This window comes from Suricata suricatta, chromosome 2 (assembly GCF_006229205.1).
Source record: "Suricata suricatta isolate VVHF042 chromosome 2, meerkat_22Aug2017_6uvM2_HiC, whole genome shotgun sequence".
NCBI classification, from domain to species: Eukaryota; Metazoa; Chordata; class Mammalia; order Carnivora; family Herpestidae; genus Suricata; species Suricata suricatta.
In genome coordinates, this window is record NC_043701.1 from 164,529,641 (window position 1) to 164,556,078 (window position 26,438).

Below are 26,438 nucleotides of genomic sequence, written 5' to 3' on the forward strand. Positions count from 1 at the left end.
TGCTAGCTAAAATATAAATTTAAAAAATCCCACTGAAAATATAAACTGTAAATTTTGATATCAAAATGAGGTTGCCACATTCCAGGAACGAATGCCCAACTCTTCCCTATTCCTCTTTTAGATGACGGTTAATATTTACTCATCATGTATTATATGTATCTAGAGTTTAACCTGAGTTCCCTTTTTAATCCTGATAAGTATATACAACCCTACATAGATACATAGATGAAGACTGTAAGGCTGAAAGAAGTCAGTTAAATAGCTCATACTCACACCCCTTGAGAACAGGATTCTAGCAAAGTCATTGTGACTCCAGAGCTCTCACCCGTAAACACTAAACACCATCTCTTATTGACTGAAGGCAACACACAAAAGTGACATATGGTTGAATGAACAAGAGAAACCACATAAACAGACACAGTATAAACCTAGCAGCTCCTGAACTTGAAGACTAAGTGAAGTCTGATCACTAGGGCATAAGTCAATTTCTTTTAATATTGTTCTAAATTAGGAAGCTATAATTATGAGATTTCCTCCCTCTCTCTTGCACTCAGGTATCATAATAGTTCTTTGTGGGAATCTGGAGACATGATGAAGGCTCAGCTGCTCAGAGATGGAGAAGCCGCAGCCCATTGAGACAGAAAATCATCAAGATAAGGAGGACAGGGATCAATGATAGCCATTAGTGAATGAAGGCCATGAGAAAAGTGATGGGCTCACACGAGCAGCAGGGGGAACTTAACTTAATTTGTAGGGAAAACTTGCTAATCATATGGAGAGATTACGAAGTGCAGGAAAGTGCAAGAGGATTGGAAAATGGCACTCACGTGGAGATCATTAACAGAAGAAAAAAAAAGATTAAACATCAGTCCTCTCAAGTATAATGAAAATTCTCTTATCTAGCACTCACAGCATAGGTACCAAATATGCCCCTGTGCAGCTCTTGGTAAGTGATCTCAAGGATGACTTCCTGCCTCTTCTCCCTACTCCTTACCCAAACCACAGACATGGTTCAGCTCAGAGAGTAGGTGGGCAGGGGGGTCACGACCAGAAAAGACTATCTGGGGGGAAGAGGAAAAGTATAAGAGAAGAGACAATAAAGTCAATATTGCCAAGTGGTGGTCCAGGGTTGTTCTCCTGAGCCCATACTCAGAAGTGTGTAAAGGATCTGTCGGTTGGGCAGTCTGGGGCAGAACTCCCCATGAGGGCAGTCTAGGGTGCAGTCACCTCATCCGTGCTTACACAGATCTCATTATCCCTTAGGAGAGCCTATTAGATTAATAAAAAATAGCCTATCACATAGAAAAGCGTTCCCTTTACTGATCTAGAATTCTTCTCCCTTCAATATGTACTTAGATGGCTTAGAAGTCTAACTTTTTCTTTTTTTTTTTAAGTTTATTTATTGACTTTGGGAGAGAGATAGCACAAGTGGAGGAGAGGCAGAGAATGAGAGAGATCCCCAAGCAGGCTCTGTACTGACAGTGCAGAGCCCAATATGGGGTTTGAACTCACAAACTGTGAGATCATGACCTGAGCCAAAACCAAGAGTCGGATGCTTAACTGACTGAGCCACCCAGGCGCCCCAGAAGTCTAATCTTTCCAGGCTGGAAGGAGATACAGATGATCTATTATGGCTCCCCCAATTAACAAATGGAGTCCATTCAAGATGTGTTTCAATATGGACGTGTTTGTGGGTTTATGTGTATACATATACATACATGCGTGCATTCAATGGTGTCAGTACCTTATGTGTGCATGTGTGTGCACACACACATACACCAAGTACCTGCTGTTCCATTTACTTCCATACACAAAATGGGTAGAGATGTGTTAAAGACAGTTTTGGTTCTTAAGAAATTATCCACTAGCAGGAGAGGAAAATGAGGAAATAAAAAGATAGATATGCAAAACCTAATAAGTGCTAAGTTACTTAATAAAAAATCATCATCTGTCCTTTTTCATTCCCAAAATAAGCCTTGGAAGAAGGAAACTGAAGCTCAGGCAGGTGAAGGCGTTTCTCAGGATTGTCCAATCAGTAGAAAGCGAAGCTGGAATTTGAAGCTCGCTATGCTGACTCTAAGCCTGTGCTCCTTCCAACAATCCCATGTACAGACCCGCAGTACACCACATTTTAGGATGCACTACTGCATTTTTTTGTGACAAAATCACATTTAAATTCAAAGAGAGAGAATCTTCTTGCCTAGAAAAACAAGAAGCAGGGATCGAAGAAGGCTCCGAGGGTAAAGGCAGGCATCAGTATAAGGCTGGAAAGTTCCAATACTGTGATCCCAATAATGACAAAAATCCTTATCCATTATTTTTGTATTCAAAGATCAAAACTGTCCTAACACATAGTAAGTGGTAAAAATTAATCACTGCTAAAAAAAAAAATAAGGAGAGTTTATCCCCCAGGTAGGCATATTTATAAAGCCAAAGAGATAAGAGGGATAAACTGGTCCATAGACTTAATCAGGGCTTAGAATTATTTATCTGGCCTTCTGGAATTTAGCACACAGAATTGAAAGGATGGGGAGGGGAGGTCATAAAAATGTGCATTCAAACTTAGCTTGGCAAGAATCTAGTTATGTTCTTACTCTTTTTAATTTTTCGTTGTAAGCAATGAAGAACAAGGCAAATGCTTGATCAGGGAAATGCTTACAAGATTCCTTGGGCAACAGTATGCAATGAGGAGAGGGAGCTTTTTCATTATTCCTAGAGTTCAAGTAATGCTAAAGGGAATAGAAGAGAAAGCGGGCAGGTGTAACTTCATGGCGGTAGAAGTGATCGGGACTGGAAAATCAACATATAAAAGGAGGTAAGTAAGAGAACAGAGGTGAACATGGCTCAACAGTGCTAAGGCTGGGTTATAGGATACACAGAAATATAGACACCTAGAAATCAAAATCCAATTCTGAACCATGAGCTAGCGATTGAAAGGTAGTGACTTGAAAGCTAGTGATAGTGTTTGTTTAGAAGTTACTGGCAAATGAAGACCCACTTTAGGGCTTTGGGTGAAGGATGAGACAGAGTATCTTCAAAATATAGGTATACTGCCTTACTTATAAAGTACACCCAGTTTTCTAGTTATTTTGATAACAGTTTTATATTTTATTTTACTTTCCTAGTTTATTTTATTCCACTTATTTTATTTTTGTAATATGATTCAACTTCCACTCATTTCCACTTTGCAGGGCATGGGGAAAGAAGAGTGCAGAGGAATCCATTAAACCCATCTGGGGAAGAGAAACAAGTTACAGCCAATTCATGTCGCATCCGCTATGTCCCTTTGTTGTGGACGGCTTAGAACTTTTGGAGATGCCAGGCTGAATGGTCAGGATATCTGAAGAAGGAAGAAGGGTCATGGTGACCAGGTGTATATAAAACAAACTATCACACAACACCAAGGATTAAAAAAATGCCTCACATTGGCCCAGGAGCAATATTCAATAAAGACTTGAGGATGAGTGCTAGTGATATGAGTCAATCACAGGAGACTACTGTAAGTCCTGAAGTGTTCTCTGACAGAGCCAGATAACACCAGCCCAAGTCCATGCGTCTCTTAGAGAACTCAGGATAGGCACAATAGGCCAGGTATATAGACAACTGTGACTCTAATGACTGGGCATTGGGGCCAATGTGTATGTGGTCAAAAGGAAATGACTGCTAACATAATGGTTGCGAGTGAGGAGAAAGATTTGTGGAGCAGGGTGCTCAGAAAAGCGTCAAGGAGAGCTTTACCCGTCCCTAGCATAGCGACGCTTGTGAAAGCACACTGGAGGGAACACAGGGTGCTTACACACACAGCCTCTTTAGCCAGTCAGATCTGGGTTTAAATTCTGTCACCATAACTTATTAGCACATAACATGAGTCAGGATTCTTTAATCTCTCTGGGATTTTGTTTTCTCATTTATCTTCCTATTTATTTCTCATCCAAAATGAGAATTAAAACACTTACCAGCAATGGGAACCCTTTGTTAATATTATCCCCTTAAAGCTCCCTTCCTTTGGTAAAATTACCGACTCTTTCTGGGATATCACCATTCCTTACTTTCTGTCCATGTGGTTTACTGGAATTGATTCTATCCCTGGGTTTAGATGTGAGGATGTTACCTCATCAAGGACTATGAGATTTAATCCCAGGAGTTCTGCTGGACCCAGCAAGCAAGGAGGTATTTTCTTTTCCACTGGAGTAAATCTGGGAAAATGTTAGCTGCCAGAGACTAACAGGAAGAAAGCCTGTCTGAGAGGAAGCTAACGCCGAGGAGGGTGGAGCTGAAATACCCAGATCTGATCAACTTAAGGAGCTTCTGAATCAGTGGAGTCTAGATAAAGTTGGACTTTAGACTTTCTAGATCCATGAGCCCATAACTCTTAATTTTTTTTTTCCTTAAAAGAGGTTGCATTTTTCTATCACATATCTTGAAAAAGTTTTGATGACTAAATTATTTCTGATCATTGATTTGAGGATTGACTGAAATAATGTATGCAAGGCACTTAGCATAGGGCTTGTAAATGCTCAATAAATGGGACTTGTTGCCAAAGATATGGAATGGGGAGTCATTCGTAGTGACTGGCACTGAATCATGGGAATGAATGACAATGTGTATATATGCTCAAAAGCACTGAGTATAGACTTGAGAGTATTCCCGTATCTCTCTGCTGCACAATTCGGCTGTCATGTGGCCCCTGAGGGACATAACTGAAACAAGGCTGGCATTCCGGAATACAAAGGCTCATTGTTGAGTCAACTTTTAATTTTCTGTGTGTGAATTAGTCACAGAAAATATGTAATCACCATTCAGCTGTCCCTGCTCCCAGCAGCCCCCTATATGTCAGAGCAACATAATCAATAAGATAAGTCTGAACCTATTTTTAATTAAGTGAAACAGCTCTAAGATTGCCTTGTCTTTTGCATAGATAATAGATTGCTGAGTGGTTATAATGAAAACTGCCTTCCATTGCTTTGTTCAAAAGTTGAATCAGATCCCAACAAGGCCACATTCAGCAACTTCTAATAGTGAATTTTTGGCAGGAACTTCACTTTATTCAAGGCATTTGGGTACCAGTGATCTTCCAACTCTGTGTCCTTGTTCAATGTCAAAGCAAAACCTTGGCTCTTCCCTATTAAACTATTAAACCATTATTATTGGAGAACGCAAGTTAGAGATAAGTCTTAAATATAGGGCTGAGTTTTACTACTGTTAGCAAGGGCCATGGGCCCAGACAGACCAAGTTTCAAAACTTGGCTGTATTAAATATTATATGTATTATGTTGGATGAAATACATCATTTTTCTATTTCATCAAAAGGATAGGAATCCCTACCTCACAAACTTGTTATAAGGATCAAATGGCATGATGTGTCATGCACCCAGATCATTCTAGTAACTTAACACAAATCCCTATTATGGAACTTTACCTTGCTGACACTCAGTTCTCCAATCTGTCTTTTTTCCCTAATAAAAATCAATTCTTGCTTTTTGTAACAGAATCCCATTTTCCTTCTTTTCAGCAATCACTTCTCCCCTAACCTTGATCCAGGCAGTTCGCCAGGGACTCAACCCCATCTCCTGATCCAGTTCCCCGAGCTGCACGAATGATGAACGCACTGCCTTGTATAGCCTTACCCGTTCAGATCTGATCCCTTGAAATGTGAGGAAAGAGGCAGGCTGGTTTGATGGGGCTTCTCAACTGCTAGAATGTAGCGTAAAGCTGATAAGGTCCGTCACTACCGCAAGTGGGAAAACCAACCTGAGAATGAGGTCAACATGGGGCAGGGGATAAAACTAACAGGTGTAGGTCAGCCACTATTAAAAATATTATTACTATTAGTCAGTGGGCAATTAATACAATTTTTAGGTGCCAGGTATGTGACCAGTTCATAAGAAACACCTCATCTAATGAAGTAGGTCTTAATTATTTCCACTTCACAGAGGAAAAACCTGAGACACACAGGAATAATTTCCCTGGGATTCCTTACTGAGTAAATGGCAAAGCTACAACTCATACCTCAGTATCTCTGAGCCCCTTAATCTCCAGGCTGTACTGCCTCTCAGTGTCATTGATTTCTGACGTAGTAAAGAACAATACTGCTATCACAGTTAGTTAAAGACAAAGGACTCCTACTCTTTTAAAGGCCATATTGTACTAAGATGTGTTTTATAAACTGCTATATATACTTGTGTGTGTGTGTGTGTGTGTGTGTGTGTGTGTGTGTGTGAGAATCTGTCTTAAAAACAATATGAGCTCCATGGACGTTCATATTTGTGTTAGTTATGGTAGTACTAACAGGACCAGTGCGATAACATAAGAATAAGGTCTTACATCCCATAATTATTTTTTAATCGCCATCGACCACTTTCAGAGGTGGCATCGCTATCACCAACAGGAATAGTTATTTCTCAAGTGTGCTAGGTGATGAGGAAAAGATATGAATTCATCTTCATTTTTCTCTATGGGAAATGCTATGTTATTACCCAGAGTCCCTTACACTAGATAATTCATCACTAGAAAAGTTGCCCTCAGGCCTTTCCACATCCCTGCAGTCAGGCTCCAAGCAAAAATGATTAAAGGGGGCCTCTTGTAATTAAGCTTGCTGAGCATCCTAGATAGCCCCATAGTTCCTGTGTCACTGGAAGCAATTGGTTTCCAGGAGTGAGTCTAATAAATATTGCTTTGACTGACACCTTTGCTGCCAAGCCTCAGGAAGTTGCTCCGTCAGAAATACAGACAATGTGGCCCAAGACCATGAGATTTTCATCAACAGTCATGTGCACTGTGCAATTTACAAGGTCTCATGCCTTCTCTGGAAAAACCAAAGAGCTTAAAGGACCCAGGGGGGCCATCTGCCAAGCCCAGTTGGAGAGATACTCATGCAGGCACCATGGCCAAAAGAGCTTCGGGTTTTCTCCCTTCATCTGCCTGAATGAGCTGAATTTCCAGGGCTCTTTGCCTTAGCCTAGAAAAAAAGGCCAAGAGGCAGAGGCAATGGAATCCATTGATTTAGAAGAGCATGGGCTTTGGACCGAGACTGCCTGCATTTGAATCCCCAGCTCTGCTACTTTCTGGCTGTGTGACCTTGGCTAAATTAGTTAACCCCCACATGCCACAAGTTCCCTATCTGTTCAGGATGATAATGCAAAGCCTTACTTCATTACTTCATTAAACTGTTACAAGAATTAAATAGCTTAAGTCTGAATCATGCTTATCACCATGTGGGGTTGAATAGACAAGATGCATCTCTCTGTTCCAAAGGTAGAAGGAAGGACATTATTTATTTTTCCTTAACAGATTAATTGGGATTCATCCACAATCATTTTTATAAAGATAATAATATTATGACATATGGTTAAAAGGGCTTTGCTAATCAGGCTTTCAGATGAAAGACCCCTATTCAGAGAATAGATAAAAAATGGACTGTAATTAGCACCAGCTAAAGAAATGAGTGGTCTGTTCACCTCATAATGCTGTTTATAAGACCTTCCATGAGCTAGAAAATATTGTGTACCATGGGCCACGTAGAAGGGAAATAGTCCTATCTTAGTTCTTTTTCCTTGTCCATCTTTTTAGTCAGCATTTTTCTTTGTTTCCATTGGTGGAAACATACATCCATCTAGTCCTTTGTGAACTGCAACTTCCTACTTTCTGTTGCTGGGTCCATAGGCAGCTATTTGAAGTCACCTGGAAGCAGGACTTGAGGAAAGATCTGCCCCTTACACTTCCTCACTGGCAAACTGTGCACATGGAACACCGAATCAGAGAGAGAATGATAAAACAAAAACAGAAACAAAAAACATGGACCCTCTTTCCAAAAAATGATTTCATAATTTATAAGGCAAAACAGACAGAGATGCAAGGTTGACACCTTTTATACTTGTGAGTAAGACAGAATGAGCAAGACAGCAAGAAATGCCCATCAGAGAGGGGAGATGAAGTGACAGCTAGAGGAGAATTCTTGGAGAAGAGAGGGGCCAATGAGGACCCTGAAAGCAATGCTCAAATCACCTCTGAGCAAGAGCAGCAGGGAGAAAGAGGTGAACAGCTTCTGTACAACAAAAACCTTTAGTTATCAATGTCTCTCTTTTAAAAAAAAAATAATGTTTGTTTATTTTTGAGAGAGATAGAGTGTGGGCAGGGGAGGAGCAGAGAGAGAAGGAGACACAGAATCTGAAGCAAGCTCCAGGCTCTGAGTTGTCAACACAGAGCCTAATGTGGGGCTTGAACCCACAAACTGTGAGATCATGACCAGAGCTGAAGTCAGGACACTTAACCAACTGAGCCACCTGGGACTCCCTTTAGTTATCAATGTCTCTTTACAAGGTGAGAAAAGATGGTATTGTTCCCTACACAGTTCTCTATGTGTTCTCTTTGAGCCAGTTTGTTTGCAAATGACTTGTCCTCACTTTCTCAGGCAGTTTCACAAGCCTGGTAAGGGACTCCTCTAATGCTCTAATACATTTCCTGGGACTTCCTATGCCCACAGGGGTTTTTAGGGCAGGGTTTGAAAATGAGAAAGATGAAAATGCATTGCTCTTAGAAGAGAGAGGAAGGGGGGTGATGGTCATGGAGGAGGGCACTTATGGGGAAGAGCACTGGGTATTATATGGAAACCAACTTGATAATAAACTATAAAATAAAGAAATAAATATAAAAATTCCAATAGTTTATTTTGGTAGGAAAAAAAAGAAGTGAGAGAACTGGGCAGGGTGTGGGAAGCCATCAGGTCCCTGTAAGCCCAAAGGCTGATGAGAGGCAGTGTGATTTCAGGAGGAGAAAGAGGAGACACACAGCAAGCAGGGAGCTTGTTGACTCCTTGAAGGTCAAGGTTCAATGATTCTGAATGATGTGGGCATAAAGTACGGAACCCTTGTTTGAGCCAGTCCTTAGAGCACTGTTGATACCAGCAAAAGTCTAACAGCAATCTAAATGTCTTTTCTATGGGCAGGTTAGGTCAACTAAGGTAGTGACATCTTTGACAGGGGTTAGACTGCAACTTCAGAAGTGGCTGATAAGTAAAGTCAACATTATACTAGAATACTTCTTACTCTGTTCTTGCTTTGCCAGGATCTAGGCCCTTGGAAACAAAAAAGGAAAGGAACTTCTTTATTTCCCTTTTCTTTTTTTTCTTTTTAATTTTTTTTTTTTTAGTTTAGAGAGAGAGAAAGAGACAGCAAGAACATAAGTGGGGAAGAGGGGGAGAAAGAGAGAGAGAGAGAGAGAGAGAGAGAGAGAGGGTGGGAGGGAGGGAGGGAGGGAGAGGGAGAGGGAGAGAGGGAGGGAATCCCTAAGCAGGTTCCACACTCAGCATGGAGCCTCTTGTGAGGCCAAGAACCCTGGGATTGTGGACTGAGCCAAATTTAACAGTTGGATGCTCACGTGACTAAGCTACCCCAGGCACCCCTTCTTTTCAATTGTAGCCACTTCCCATGGAAGGAAGCCATCTCTAGTTTCATCAGAGGGATGGGAAAGGTGGTAGAGAAAACAAAGAATCTTACTCCCCTTGCTTCCTTCTTTCTTTTGCTGCTCCTCTCTCCCCTCCCCCATGTGCAGACAAAGCGAGAAGGCAGCCCTCTGCAATTTCCTGCACTATCCTCTGAAACATCTTGCAATAGCCTCTGAAATATCCTGGTCTTCACCAGGAGCTGACTTCACCAGCGCCCTGATCTTGGACCTCCCGGCCTCAAGAGCCATGAGAAAGAAATGTGTTGTTTAAGCTACCAAGGCTATGGTATTGTGTTATACCACCCCAAGCTAAGGATATACATATGATTGGTAACTCATAGAACATTCATGGGAGGAGAAATAAGAACCTAAGAATGCTGGTTGTGTCCCACAGGATGAGACCTAGCAGACATGAAATCAGGAACAGGAGGAAGAGCTACTTTTAGACTAATAGGATCTACTTATCTACCCTGAACACCCTTATTTGAATTTGTAATGTATGTGCATATAATGCTTTGAGTAATAAAGATCAGTATTAAAATGATTTTTAAGTGTCTATTTCACAAGTCCCATCAAAACAGAATAAAACAACAGTTACAAAGCCTGTGCTGTTCACTAATCTCAGTGATCTATTTAGGGGCTTACTGAGTAATTTGTGACACAGCTTTAACATTCCCTTAAGATGCTGACTAATCCAACATCACATCCTGCCCTGTACGGGGATGTGGGCATGTCTAAAAAGGACAGACCTCACGTGAGAGCTGTTGGTGAGCAAAAGATTCCAGAGCTCATTTACTAGGTGAACTCTTAATGTGTTACCAAAAAAATGAGACTTACCAGTAGAACCTGTTTGGTACGACGCCTTCCTGGATAAGCTGCCACCTTCTCCCAAATTCGGCCGAGCTGTATAACTGTCGAGAAAAGAAACTGTTCAGCGCTATGATCCCCGTGGTACAGCAAATAAACAGATATCAGTTCATTGGACCAGTAATAATAACAATAACAACACTAGGGCATACCATTTGTTGAGCGCCTGCTATATGCCAGGTAAATGATCTATGTATCATCTCTACTCCTCATATACCCTCCGCAGGTCAGATATTAATATCCCCACTTTACAGACAAAGAAGCTGAAGTTCAGGAAGATCAAGTGATTTGTTGGAAATTGCATACCCTCTAAATATTCAAACGAGCTGGGATTTACACTCGGTTCCACCGGAGACAGACTCAGTGGTACCACAGGACCTAGCGGTATCCTGTGCAGATCATTGTGTGGAATACAAATAAGTGCAAAAGCAAGACCTGGCTCTCAAAGAGCAGACAGGATAACCTGAACCTGACGAAAGTCATGAGAAATGCATAAAACCACTAGGGATAGAGGAATGCCAAGGAAGAGGACTCAGAAATCAGTCAGGGATGCTTCACAGATGTGTGCAGATTCAGCCGAGGTCCTAATGAATGGCAGCATTCAGGCTGACACAAACAGGAGAGGCGTTACAAAAGGAACCATGTGGATCAACCTAGTGAGGTGCACAGAGACAGGACACAAATAAGCCCGGCTTATCTAAAGAAATATAGATGTGAATGTTGAGGGCAACTTGGGACAAGGCTTTGAATTCTAAGTCCACAACAGCCAGAGATGCTCAAGGCTATTCCAACAGCCCACATGGACTATACTTTCACTAAGATCCAAGGGCTCCCCATGCATCATTTCATTTCATCCCTGTGATATATGGAGTTAATTTACAGATGTCTGTACAGCTGGTAAGAGTTCAAGTCTACATGCTCCATGGCTTCAGTACTTTCCTGGGGTGACTTCAAAGAAACACTCCTCATGGGACCAGATCAAACACTTCACATACTCCATCCCCTCCAAATGTCAATCTTCTCTTGACCATGGCTCACTCCACACCTCTGCTTCTCTCCAATAATCTTTCCATCTCTATCGAAGTGTCCTCTTATGGCAGCCCAGAAACTCCTGTTGCTCTAGGCATTCAGGTTCCCATGGACATTTGGCTACTGGTTTGATAAATATCATTTGGAACATCTCCCTTCTATTATGTGACTGGTCTGTAACCCACTAACATCTCAATCTTCCACCACTGCACTTGCCCAATCCCACAATGACTGGATAATCAGTCATACTATACTGAACACCATGATTGCCCAGCCTTGTTCTCTCTCCAACTTCACCACTCAGTGAAGGGTCAAATGACTCACTGAGTGATTCACCAAGGCTGCAGAGGTACTGGGCAAGTCCACAGAACAGGTCAGCTCAAGTGAGTATTTACCAGCCCTTGGAAGAGCTTCCTAAGACAATATGTCCAGTGGATCAAAAGCCAAAAAGAAAAGACTGAAATATGTGATTACTAAGCAAGCATCTCATTTGGCTCCAACAACACAGTATTTGGGTATCTAGTCAAGGAGAATTTGTGGCTTTTTCTTTCAAGTCTTACTATTTTTCTCTGCCCCATCATGCCTGGGGAAAGGTTTCCTGTGTGCATTTTCTGCTTGATTCCTTTTAAGAGTGCCAAGGAGAGATGGGGAGGCATTCCCCTCACAGAGATAGCAGCGGATGGGAAAGCTCACTCCCTCTCCATTCAGAACCCAAGCAGCCAGGGTCCACACATTCTGCTTCTTGTTCGCCAGCATGTTGCAAACACGTGGCACCTTAATGTGCAGACTTGGAGAACATCAAGCACCTGGTCTGAGAGGGTCTGCTTCTCCCCTTCCTCTTATTCTATCTTTTTCAAAGCCCAAAGCTACACTTCTTTCCATGAGTCTAAAGAGAACAGAGTTCACACCATTGTATGTGCCTATGCCTATATATAAATGTATGTTAATATCTAAATTTATATATAAGGATTCATGCAAATGTAACAGAAGCAGGAAGGTTTGAAATAATAATTCTGGGTGTGAGGCTGGACTCATGGATATCCTGAAAACCAAATATTAACTGTGAGGGCTCCTATGGGGCCACCCCTGCCCCCACACAGAATTTGTCTTTGTGAGGGATCACTGGGTGCCAGCATCTGTGTGTGTGTTTTTTCTCTCTACGTCTTTTTTAACTGATCCCTCTAGGCTTGGATTCAGAATCTGTGGACCAGTCAGGTTATTTGTTTTTATCCTCGTCAAAGGAGCTGCTTGGTTATTTGTGAACACCCAGAGGCCCTCAAGCAGTAGGTACACCAGACAATAAAATAAACCAAGCCTCTTATTCAGCTCGGTGACATTATTTCTAGTCTTCCTTCTCGGAAAGTACCCTTTGGTGTGGACGGACTCACCTTCTCACTCTCTCATTCACACCCAGACACATTCCCTCTGTGGGTCTTCACTGACACTACCCACCCAGTGGTGGCTTCAGGACTCGTCTACCTCAATGCCAGTCTTCTTTTTAGGCTCAGATCAAAATATACCTTTTCTATGAACCTTGTTCTACACACTAATATTCCCAGTGGCCTCATTTCCAATGATCTACGATTCAACAGATGGTATCAATCTACAGGCCACCTCTTTATGTTTAACTTGCTTAGTAGCTTTTCAAGAGAACCTTCTAGGAATGCAAGGCAGGAATTCCTCCTTATCTTAAATCACTCTAAAATATCTGAGACCACTCACTGCCCCTTCAATGGAATTACAAAACTTACAGGTATTGGAAATTCTTTCCTTCTCGAAGGAATCCAGCACACAGTGATGAGTAAAAGGGGAAATGCATGGATTTTATACCCTGCAAATTCCCTAGTGATGACTCTAACCAGTAAAGTACCACCCAGGTTTCCCAGTGGGCAAACGAAGGTAACTTATTGGAGGAATGTGTTTTATTTCCACGGATCCATAGTAGAGGCCTAGAGCTAAAAAATAAACAAATGACCAAACCAAAACTATATATAACAGTACATCTGAAACTTCCAAGGATTTGGAAGCAGGGTCTTGCCTATTTCCCCCTAGCCAAAGCTCCACCTCCTACTTCACACATTTTCCCCCTACCGTCCGGGCTGGGGTCATAGCAAGAAAAGTTGAACAACTCGTAGCCTCTCACATTAATGTATTAATGAAACCTGCAGAGTCTGACAGCCAAATTCTCCTCCATAAAGCTCAGAAAGGGATCAAGGCCTTTTAGCCAGTGACACTGTCTCAGCCGCCAATGGAAGGCTTTTTGTGTAGAACAAGTCAATGTCCTTTAATAAAATTCATAGTGTTGGCAGTACCTAAACAAGATTTATTTCCCTTTCTGTCTTTGGCTCTAAGGTTGCTTTTGACTGTCAGAACACAACACTGAGAACTATCATTACTATCTGTCATGGCAGAGAAAAGAGAACAGCTTCTTCCAGCAATGCTGAGCCGAGAGAAAGAGAAAGATCAAGAGAAAGAGCTAGACAGAAAGAAATCAGAGGGATGAAGACAAAATAGCTATTTTAGAAGAGCAACGTTCATCTACTAGCCTCTGTCATGAACCCCAAAACACCATTCTTGGAGGGTTTTGGTTTTTGTTTCTGTTGTGGTAACACTGGTACAAGCTATTGGGGAAAATGTTTGAAGGAGCAGAAGTGTTCGAAAGGGAACAGAAAAAGGATTCTGGTTGACTGTGAACGCAAGGCAGAAAGCCCTTCCTGTCTCAAAGCATCCTAACCTACCAGGGACCTCTTTCCTGCCTCAGTGAATATAACTTAACCAGCACAAACCCAGTGCTCACCTACTCTCCAGACCTACTACTATCAGCCTCAGGGCCCGGCCCTTCATTCTGTCCTTATGCTGGTCTGGGCGGGTCAATACTTCTCCCTCCGCCAGGCTCCTTTCCTGAATGGTCTCTCTCTCCCGCTCCCATCCATCCCACCTTCCCTCTTTCTTTCTTGACTTTTTTTTTCTTTTTTAGACTCTCTCACACTGGTTTGTTTTCTTGCCATCTGCCTTCGTCTGCTGTAAGAGGAGGACAGATAAAAATACAGTTCGTTGCAAAGAATGCAAAGGCAAAGATTGGTTTTGTTTCGAGCTTTTACCCAGTCCAGCCATCTCTGGCACCGTCGCTAGGAGCTGGGGGGCGGGGGGGGGGGGGCGCTCAGGGGAGAATAAAGTGGGATGCCACAGGGAGACAGACAGCTTGTGGGTGAGAAACAGTGAGAGTCACTGGCATTGCTCAGCATTCCCCATCTTCATCAGACCAAGAGCGGGTGAGGGAAGGGGGCGAGAGCACAGCTACTGCCAAATTCCACTTTCCATCTTCTTATCATTTATGTGGTGGTTGAAGCCTAGCTGAGGAGTGTCTTTCTTTGAAGAGAAACCCCACTTCCATGTGCTGATACAAAACCTTGAGATCATCACTGTCCCTGGAAAGTCTTCTCAGTATTTCTTTTTTTTTTTTTTTTAATAATAGTTTATTGTCAAGTTGGTTTCCCCCAGTGCTTCTCCCCACAAGTGCCCCCCTTCCATGACCATCAACCCCTCCCCCTCCCCCTTCAGCCCTCAGTTCTTTCAGTATTCAACAGTCTCTCGTGATTGGCATCCCTCTCTCTCCCCAACTCTCTTCCCCCTTCCCCTCCCTATGGTTCTCTGTTAAGTTTCTCCTGTTAGACCTATGAGTGCAGATCAATGCAGCCGATCTTTCAAAGTGAGACAGCCACACGTTAGCGATTTTCTCCTGCACTTAGGAAATTGGTGCAAGGACACAATTCAGCGAAAGGGAAGAGTGATAACATCTTTGAAATCTGTGGTTGATGGGATTGAATGCTTTCTCCACAAAGCTCCTCACGGAGACTTTCCCTGTGAGAAGGCCGGTCCCTGGGTCTCCTCTACACAGACTCCTTGAGAGGTTTCTACGTGGGCAGAACACTTCCTGCTGTGGGCTCTTTTCAAGGATGCTTGCTTGCTCCTTTTTGCTCTTAACATTCTGGAGGCAGGAGGCCTGCAAAGTGCACTTCTTGAGAAGGCTGACAGAAAACGCTGCCAGTTTTATTTGCCTCATCCTAATACTGCCCTGGGGATGGCCTGGGTACAAAGCACTCATCTACCTCATGATTCTCCAGTTCTCACTGCCGTTACTGAATTCTTTTTGGAAGAAAGAGATGGCACCTTGAGGACTTCAAATGAATTCCTAACGCCTGGCCCGAGGCACTGCAAATACCAAGCTCTCTCCTCCACCAGCTTCAACGGGAAGAAAGAGAATCCATCCACAGAAATCGATGGTCGGATGGAAGTATGCTCTGATACTCGGGTTCTACAGCCCAGGAGAAAGCCTGAACTCACTCTATGGGAGAAACAGATCCGGTGGCACGTAAAATAGTTTGATAAAGCTTCACCAAGTGCTGGCACCAGGCTGGTGGGTACAGGGATGCACGGTGAGAGAAGCATCATGGCTGTCCCAGACCAGCTCTCCAGTTGCCAACACGTGCAAATTCCTCAAACCAAAGGCTAGCTTATCAGAGAATATCACAGATAACATGTACTAATCATGTGTAATGTTTTGTTCAGAGTGCTATGCTGGCCTACGTAGGAGTCTTCCAGACTGGGACTCTGGCAGAGCTCTAAAGGTGGGCCTAGGTATACAGTTCAATCCCTTAATATAAATATGTGGAGAAAACGTATTCCAGAACGAATGGGTCAGTCTGAGCAAATTATCAGAGCTGCAAAGCTTCGAGTAGTATTTTTGCTCTTCGTTTGCGAACTGCAAGAGGCCCAGCGTGACTGGGCTGTGTGCACAAAAGTGCAGTTGTTGGGGCAGAGGCTATAACAGAGCCTGGGTGCAGGATGGACAGATGCAATCCCACCGAAGCTCGCAGGGAGCTGATAGAGACTGGATCCAAATGTCAACAAGGTCAAAGGCAAGAGCACCAAGGCTGGCTATTCAGCCTTTGCTGATGAACAGTGAGCAGGAATGATGACACATCGCTGGCTCCATCAATCTCTCCCGTGGCTGGATTTATCAAATCTGTCACTGGCCATTCCCCAGCTGTCACTGAAGTCTGTCACATGCCCCACAGTTGGGTTTGGCACTTTGAGGCAGGCTTGGGGGATTAGACATATGGAGCTGAGGCTGTCTGGGAAGGGTGGATCAATAAGTGACCAAGGGCCACTTTCATTTGTGGACACTTCTTGTGCACCTGGGTCTGGAGATACATATATAAAAAAAAAGTATAAGATGGAATCTTGGTTTTAAAGATGATGTAGGATCAATGGAGAAATAAATAAAAGATAAATAAAATAATTAGATGCTGAAAAAGGATCTATGTTATAAATCCCATATCAAGGCACCGATGATAAAATGAGTAGCCCTTCTTAGTGATATGATCATACCATTATTTAAATGCACAGATGCTAAAGCTTAGCAATTTTGAAACATAAAAATAAGCAGGAGAAAATGGTCACTGGTAACATAGCTGGAACTGTGTCTCTGTAAGACCAATGCATTAGCACTGTGAAGATGAAACAGGGGAGACAGGCCAGGAGGGGAGGGGACAGGTGAGTGCCTGGATTAGTCAGGGCCCTGGGTCTGAGAGGGAGGGAAGGGCACCCTATTAAAAAATATAAACAAACAAAACAACATTTGAAAAGGAAAATATCTGACCAGAAGTGGAACATTAGAGTGGGTCACTTTTTTCTTTAAGTTCATTTATTTGAGAGAGAACAGAGAGAGAGAGAGAGAGAGAGAGAGAGAGCGCACAAGCGGGGAGGGGAAGAGAGAGAGAGAGAGGGAGAGAGAGAATCCAAAGCAGGCTCAGTGCTGTCAGGACAAAGGCTGTGAAGCCCCATTCGGACTCACAAACCCTGAGGTCATGACCTGAGCCAGGATCAAGAGTCAGACACTTAACTGACTGAGCTGCCCAGGGGCTCCCATTGAGTAGGTCACTTCTGAAAGCCCCCATCACGTGGCCTGGGCAGGCGGAGATTTTACAAGCTGACTCTTCTCTATCACAAGGGATGCGGGTGCCCAGGGCTGGTTTCCCTCTGGCTCACAGGTCCCACCACCCCTTGCTTCCCCTCCCGCATGATCTTCAAACAATAGTCCTCCCTCTGCTGTGAAATTGGCTCCTGATATGGGTACTGCAGCATATGTGGTAGGTCCGGACAGGGAAGAGATAGTTACATAAAAATGGGGAGGGGGAGGGAGCGATTACATTAAATTCGAAAACCATAATGAGGCAAACAGTTTTTGGTTTCTGGTTTTTGGATTTTTAGTGCAGTGAGGACAGAGTATAAAGACGATACTGTGGCTCTGGCCGTTGCTTGACAGGCCGGCCACCTTAGGGAATTTTCTTAACCGCTTAGAGCCTCAGATTCCCAAATGCTAACTGAGCACAGAAACATTGCTAATGTTTGCTATAGGAATAAAGTTGAGTAACTGATTGAAGTCCTGCAGAATGCTTACTACAGGGTGAATGATCCCTGCTAGTTCTCTCTCACTCCTCTCTCTGCTAAGGATTATTGCCATTAGGCTTCACTGTCCAGGATGCTGAGGAAGCAGGAATGACAAGGAGAGGCAGATGTGACTTCCTTTTTCTTCCGGACTTTCTGGAAGCAAGGAAGGAACTTAGACAAGGCTTCCAAATTATCAGCCTCTGAGATTGAAATTTTTTTTTTTATCATGGCCTTTCCCAGGGCAACAGAAGCTGTTTGGCTTGGAATCATAAGTCTTCTTGTTTGGGGATATTTTCTCATCATTCCTGTAGTTGCATTGTTTGAAACCACTCTTGCCATGGAAGAATGCAGAAAATCCTAGCATTATAAGATTTCTAAAGGATCCCCCTAAAAGGCAGTGCTTTCCGGGCATCCCATGAATGAGCTCTTTAGGGAAAGAGATCCAGGTTCTCTTACAAGGTCCAATGTCCTTCAAACTTTTCCAGACTGGGACTTGGATTAAGGAGGTGACAAAATCTATTCAGACAAGTACCGGTGGATGGAACAGATCAAAAGAGCTGGCTAAAAAGTTGCACAAGGAAAAAACTTAACCCTGTTTCAAAGTTTCAATAGCTCCCAAATTGCATAATTGTGCCTGTCCAAACCTTAATCCTAACAACTCTTCAATATGTCTGGTTTTTCCTTCTTGCAGCCCCTTCTATTCACATGGTTAGGAACAGGTAGACCAAGGTGTTCCAGGTTGCAAGTGAAAAATAATGATACAATCTAGTTAAACAAGGCATCTGAGGTGAACAGAGGCCTCTTTTGTTTACAAATGATGGCATTTCAGCTGAGAATTTGTTTTATAAACAAGCATTGGGGATGACATTTAGCAAGCTCCCTGGTTTCCACTCTAATTGCCAGTTTTGTAGTTGGATATTTAAGTCATTTACATATTCATGAGAATAAAATCAGCTCTGACATTGGAAAATTTCAAGCACATGGCAATCCTACCAAATCAGAAGGAATATAATGCTTGGCATATTTCTTGTACATAACTGAGTGCCTTTTTCCTGAATGTAGTGCCTTAAAGAAACGGGATGGATTAGGTAGTTATCAGTTTCCTAAGTATTTGCACTTGTGCAGAAATTATTTGAATATCCCCAGGGGGCTGAGTTTCAAGGATCTATTTATCGTTTATAACAGTCTTGCCCTTTTGACATTTAGGGGCTACTAGGTCTATTAAAAAACAAACAGAGTGACTGTGAAGACAAATGCTTTAATATTTAATGGTTTACTGTTATTATAATCAATACTTTCTGAGTACTATGTATTGGTTTTTCCTTGCTCCATTCATTCTGGTTCCATGGTGCCTTTTAGTGATTGAATGCTAAGAGGGCATCTGACATTGACTTAGGTGTCTATAACTTCAGGTGCTGGGGAGACCCTGAACTACTGCTCAGGCAGCACTGTGTCTAAATCCAGCCATGCCACACCAGGCCAGCTCTCTCTCTCAGGTCCCTGAATAACACACTGGCTGGCAGTTCTACAATGCTTACTCTGCACCAGTTCTGTTAGGACCGAGTCAAGAGAAGTAGGAAAGATTAAAAAGGAATGAAGGGAGGTTTTTGTTGTTGTTGTTGTTGTTGTTGTTGTTTTTGGTTTTTTTGGTTTGTTTTTAGGAATGGATATGAAACTAAAGGGAGGTGTTTTTTTTAATTTACTTTCATGCAAGTTACAAAAATTCTATGGTATGCTATTGAACACATTGTGTTCACAGTATAATTTTTCTTTTCTATCAATATATCATTTAAGCTCAAAGTTACTCTTTACTCATACAGAGTGTGCCGACTGTTAATATTTAGGGTTTTAATTACATGTGAAAAGAGTCTCCTTATCAAAACATGTTCTCCCCCTTTAAAACTATGACTTGGTTTTGTGTGTATATAGCATACATACACATAAATGCCAAAATATTGAAGCTGAGGCTAACATGCAAGTCTTATGATTTCTTACTTCTTTCATAAATTGTGATGCTTTGGAATACACAGGAGTCGAGCAGGCTCTCATGTGATATTACTTGGAATACTGGATCACAGAACTCCAGAACACATGAAACAATATGAACTGGTGAATATTCTAGAACTGCCACAAAATGCAGGGTGACCCACCAAACTGTCTGGAAGGTTCTCTCTTATCCCCATAGAACTGATCATCCAATTTGGATGCATTTTTTAAAATTCACATCATAGGGGCACCTGAGTGCCTCAGGTGCTTAAACAGATGACTTTTGACTTTGGCTCAGGTCATCATCTCACAGTTTGTGGGATAGAGCCCTGTGCTGGGTTTTGTGCTGACAGTGCAGAGCATGCTTGGGATTCTCTCTCTCATTTCCTCTCTTTTTGCCCTCCTGCAAATAAATAAATAAAACTTTTTCTTTTTTGAAATAAATAAATAAAACTTAATAAAATGGTGAGGGGGCAGCAAATGAGATTTACTTTTACCACACCATTTTCTGTTTTACATCTTTTAATTAGCTGGGCACCTGAGTGGTTCAGCCAGTCAGGTGTCTGACTTCAGCTCAGGTCATGACCTCACAGTTTGTGAGTTCGAGCCTCATGTCAGGTTCTGTGCTGACAGCTTGGAGCCTGGAGCCTCCTTCAGGTTCTGTGTCTCCCTCTCGCTCTGCACACCCACAACCCACGCTTGTGCTTTGTCTCTCTCTCTCTCAAAAATAAACATTAAACATTTTTTTTAAATTTGAGTTAGTTGTAAATACTTAAAATTATGAAAATACCGCATCTAATAGAAACCAGGATTCCTTCTCTTGAGAAAATACAAAGGTCTGGTGGCACTGGATGAGTCACCCAAAACTGTGAGAACAAGGAGGTGGGGCTTCCCAACACCTCCCCACCCGCACCCTTCTACATGTCTGCATGAACCCTGCTCTCCACTTTCCCACAGCCCAGACGCAGCCGCTGTGTTCAGTTCGAACTCTTGCTTGTCATTCATGGCCTCGATGAACTTGGACATCCACAAGGGTGGTAAGAAGAAGCATCCTTCACAGGGACCAGAGAAAAGGGGTCAGAGCCAGCAGCGCCCCTGCAGAGCTTTGTGTGGGGGGGGGGGGATACGCAGCCCAAGCAAATGAGGGGGCCTCGCCTCCTCAGCTGCTCACTGGCCTGAGCCCCAAGTGTTCATGTCGCTTTCCCAACATTGCAGACCCTCCGCTCTTTATAAATTGCCCCCCAGGGCAACCCCTAATGGAGAGGCCTGGAGCCCAATGCCACTGTGGTCTGCAAAGATGAGGTATACCCACATTCCTATACTTTTGTTCTGTCTTTCTTTTTTTCCTTCAGTCACATCTGCGTTTTGTTTTCTCTCATTTCGAATGTTTCCCAACACATCATGTTTAGTGAGGTGTTTAAGACAGACTGAGAGATGCCGTTGGAGGCAATGTTTTATAGCACAGTTTGTACACTAGTTTATTGCCAAATTAAAATAAAGATGTAATCTGGCAGATTCAGCCTGCTGCTAGGGCTTCCTTGGGTGGATTCCTGCAACAAGGCAAGCAATTGAGGGGAGACTAACGAGGAAGTGAAGAACTCTCTCTGTTTTCGGCACCGGCTTCATCTCCAAAGGCCAAGAAACAAACGCAATCAAACAAACAAACAGAAAACGTACAGAATGTTTGCTTTGCCCCCTGCTTAATTGCGGAAATAAAAGATAAACAAATAAAGGAGAGCAAGATTTTGGTGCTTCTATACTAGATGCTGTGGGTTCTTTGCGGTGTCCGTAGTGACTGTTGTTTTCTAAGAATGCTTAGTGGTGGGACTTTATGGGACCAGTATTTCTCTGTCTGTTTGACATAAAATTTCCATAGTATCTATTATATTTACATTTCTGGAAATGTCAGGGCTTTCCAAAGGCACATCCTCACACAGACCCATGAGAAGCCAAGGAGGCACACTCTTTGGTTTATACTGAGTGAGGCCCCGGACAAGGCTCCCCAAGAAGCTAGCGTATTTCAGGACTTCAAAGGGAAAAAAAAAAGGCTCTGCTTTCTGCCTCAGTCATTCCTGTGGTGTTCTAGAGACACCTGCCCATTCAAGAAAGCTTTTGCTTCTTGGCAACCATCTAGACATTGACTATCATAGTCAGATTTCTCTCAGAAAAAAGACTGAAACATCAGAAGCCCTGATTTCATGAATTCTGAGGGCATTTGTCCATATGCATTTGTCCCCGATTAAAAGCTATTTTTATTTTTATTTACTTTTAATTTTTTAAATGTTTATTTTTGAGAGAAAGAAAGAGTGGGGTGGGGACAGAGGTTGGGGGGGAGGGTGGAACAGAAGATCCCAAGCGGCTCTGTGCTGACAGCAGAGCCTGATGTGGGCTCGAACTCACAAACTGAGATCATGAGCTGAGCAGAGTTCGGATGCTTAACCAACTGAGCCACCCAGGCGCCCCTACAAGCTATTTTTAAAAAAATAAACCTGATTCCCTATGGAACTGATGGCCAATAAAACACTGTCTTGGGCCAGAAAGGACAATCTTCTCCACAAAACTCTTTGAGTCCTTTAAAATGCTCACATCAAAAAGCCTCCACTGGGTATTGAGGCACACAAGAGGAAACACAGGCAGAGCAGAACACCACAGCCCATGGGGGCTCTGTCCCACAAGCCAGAGCTCGACTCTGTCCTCAGAGCCTTAGAAGTCTCCTGCACCAAAAGAGAGAAAAAGCAATGGCAGAGAAATAAGGGGACAATAAAGGTGGCAAGAGAGGGAGACCATGTACTCAAAAGAGAGGGTGCATGTCTGAGAAGGCAGTGAGCACAGGAGACCCGGAAGAGGGGAGAGAGGAGGACTCTGTTCACAGGTGAGTTCTGCAGGAGTGGCCACCTGAAGAAGATGCTTTTGAAGAGACAGCACCTTTTTCTTGAGGATTCTGCTCACCAGAAGCTGGTGTAGAAAAGCCTCCAGCAGGGCGAGGACTAGCAGTGAGGCTAAGGTCTTCCCTGGGAGTTCTGCCGCCATGGCAATCATAGTTATCACAAAAAAATTGATAGGCAATCCTTACATGAAAGAAGAAATGGTCCCTTTTCCTGGGCAGATGCAGTCATTGGCCTGCCAACACCAGCTCAGGGCCCTCCGTGGTGCTCAGGGCTGCATCTCATCAGTGTTCAAAGCTCCATGATTCACGGGTGTTTGTTGACTATTATTTCCGTGTCACTGACCCATCTGAGTGGCCACAGACCCCCTCTACTTGACTCCCAACGAACAGCATCGGCCGGTGGCTAATCTGATGATGGCACTCCCTTCCCAGAAACTGCCCCACTTCCTCATTCTGTGACTCAAGCCCTGAGATGTGGAACGCTCCAGCTCCTACTCATCTTAGAAGGCTATCTACAGGTTTTTTTCTTGGATGACTTATCTTTCATTCTCTCTAGGGAAAACAGAAAGCTCAGCAGAAAGGTTGGTTTCTTTCTGCCTATCTGAAAATGTCACAATTAAGAATGAGAATGGCACTAAATTTCATGTAAGCCTTGATTACATTCACTGAACTTCAACATGTGATACCAATGAGTTGTTTTTCCCTTTGGGGAAATTCATTAGCTTCTCATATTTCTGGTTTGTTAGCTACACACCAGCAAAGACTGTTAGGGTTCCTTCCAGCTCTAACATGATAGAATTCATTTGGTCCATGGTCACAGAAGATACTGTGATATAATCCTATCTGGTCTTCTTGCGTTTGACCTCATATTACCCTAGTTCCTCCTAACTTTGCTACCCGATTAACCTTCATAGTGTATCCTTCTCAACACATCGTCCCACTGACCAAATTTTTCAGAAGGGTCTTCATTACAAAAACAAAGCTTATTTTGCCTTGAAGTTAGGCAGTCAAAACAGAAAAAAGCAGTCAAGATCAGATTCCAAAAATATATACGAATGAACTTCACTAAATTTCAGTTTTGGTCAAATGGACATATTCCTAACCCTGTAAACACTGTTTTTCTAACTTTATATTATTGTGTATGACATTCCTCTTGTGTAAAGTGTGATCCTCCAAACAGAAATGTGACATATATTCTTTAAGGTCAAGGTGAAATCATTTCATAAGATCTCCATCTCCTGAACTGTGGGCTGCCAATTTCATATCATCTGCCAGCTATTTCAACTGGGTATCTACTATGTGTGAATGAGGGCACTGCCTTTTTGACCTTGCTTAGACTATCGGTGAACTCCCCACATGGGAGGCTATCTTCACTTCCCACATGGAGAGAACACTCCTTGATAAAGTGATTTCAACCAACACTGCACCATGATGAGCCTGGGCGCTAATGTGTTTTCGTCAATCTCACTGGAAGTGCACCTACAAGTATACTTATCTGTATACTTATACTTTGCATGTTAAGGCAAAGTCCAACTCGGAGTACCGTTCACCAAGTCCTGTGGCTGAGTTACTCTGCCACAGTGACTGTGGGAGGCACTGTTTGAAGTGCTGGGACATGAAGGGTTACATATCTGGGCATCTCCTCCAGCCCAACTCCAGAGATGCTTCGTTTCCACTTAGCCAGGTAAATCTGGTCTGCACTGTGCCGCTGGCAGCAGGGGGAAAATTAACCAACTGTCAAATAAAATACAATAAACCCAGTGGATTAAATGACTAATACTCTGGGTCCCAAGCTGTTCAGCCTCGCCTCTGGTAACTGCACCATCTTGGACCAGATGCACTGTGGCTGGACTCCAGGAATGAAATTGTACATTCTGCTGAAAGGGTAGCCAGACTGCTCAAGAGGGCAAAAAAAATACTAATTGTAAATCTTTTCTATTTTTAGGCTCAATGCACATTTTGTTTGGCAGTAAGGGTGGCATGAATAAAACTCCAATCCTAAGAATTTTAATTTGCTGCCTCCAAAATGCCCAAGTCACTAAAGATCTTGGAAAGTTGCATCTACCCTTATGCTGTCTTCAGGAAGAGCCCTGCACATCTACATCAGCCCGACAGAAAAAAACAAAACAAAAGAAAACAAAAAACCCTAGAATAGCCTCCTCACTCACAGGAATTCAGTATTTCTTTAAATATATGTAATTTATAGCACAAGATTCCTATAGAAAGAATTTGCAGACTAACTTCATTTAATCATTCAGTTTACAAAGAGTATTGCAATATTTCACCTATTTTCTCATTGGCTTTTAGAGCTAGAGTCTCCTAATTGCCGGTGAATCTTTTGTTTCTTTAGTTGTATCCACTGTTGCTGGCCTTATATTCTACCTGAAAATGTAAATCTCTTAACAGCAGGGGCTAAAGGTGTTTTACAGTGTATCTGTAGGAAATAGTATATATCCTCTAAAATATATACACATCTCTCTCTCTCTCTCTCTCTCTCACTCACACACACACACACACACACACAGACATTAGCACAACCTCATTCAATGCTCTTAAACGTATACCTCTCCTTCAACACCACCACCAAGAGAAGACAGAGTTCTCTTGACAGAGTGAGATGACTCAGTTCTGAATAATGTCTTCTATACATTATTACTGCTCCTCGGGCCATTTCTCTCACTGGTTTAGCAAACCACTAGTGTTTTTCACCTTTTCAGAGTTTTCCATCCCAATAAGGCTCTGAAAAACTATGGGCCCTTAATCCATAAAAATGATCACATCTCACAGGCACAAAGCACTGTCTCAAATCCCATGGGGGTTAGGAGCCCCTGACGGTCTGCAGCACCCATTAAGAACTGCTTCTCCACCATGTCTTCCTTAGTGTCAAGCTTTTCCCTTGTAGTTATCTCAGATGTTTACACAGCTCAAGCAAGCACACGGAAATCATCCTGCTGCTCCTGACCCCCTGCTTCAGAGTTCAGGCTACAGCACAGAACAAAAGTCATCACTGAGAAGAAACGTAGAGACAATCAACTAGGGGTCTATTCCCTGGAAAACCGTGCAGTGTAGTCTCGAACAAAATAATCATGCTCACCTTTTGGTCTTGGCTGTACGCCAGAATCCAGTCCTCTTGCTTGGGGTGGAAAAGCAAGCTCTGAATGTAAAAGTTCAGCCGGTACTTCTGATAGGTGGCCCCTTCATCTGAGCTGATCAGTAAACTGCTCTCAATCTCCGGGTCTGTGAGTAACATGATCTGTAGCCAAGAATTGTTGGGGAAAGAAGACAACAAAAAGTTAAGTTTCCAAACTTGCACAACTTAGAAAAAACCTAGCATTTTGGTAAGAGAGCAAAGAGGAGCAAAGAATGCTTGGCTAAACAAGACATTGGCTCTGTCGGTTTGTTCTCCTGGACCAATGCCATGAAACTATTTTCCCTAAAAAATCAAAGAGGCAGACAAGCTGGAAGGAAGAGAGAGGAATATTTTTTTCTATGGGTCCCTTGTATTATCTCCAGGTTATTTTCTTAATCTAAAATATGTCCTACTGTTCCCCTAACCTCAGGCCTCTTTCCTAGTGGGCCTGTGTACTTTCCATTTGGGAGGAATAAATGAGCAAGGCCAGTTATAGTCTGCTGTGGTTAAGGTGGAAAAAATTGAAAAAGGATGGGGGTCCATTGCTTTTTCTCTCTTATCATAAGCCCTCTTATTCACATCAACAATATCACAGGTCCTCCTACCTTTATTTTTATTTATTTTTAATTTTTTAATGTTTTTTTT

General features: G+C 42.8%; 1 protein-coding gene across 1 annotated transcript in view; it reads right to left on the minus strand.

The window, feature by feature from the left end:
- Positions 1-26,438, minus strand: part of SORCS1 (sortilin related VPS10 domain containing receptor 1) — a gene marked incomplete at its 5' end in the record, with an annotated part of 502,465 nt that overhangs the window by 158,555 nt on the left and 317,472 nt on the right. The window contains 2 exons of the mRNA XM_029920325.1: positions 10,279-10,352; positions 25,758-25,916. Coding sequence (XP_029776185.1) covers positions 10,279-10,352; positions 25,758-25,916 — 233 coding nt within the window. The remainder of the gene's footprint in view (positions 1-10,278; positions 10,353-25,757; positions 25,917-26,438) is intronic.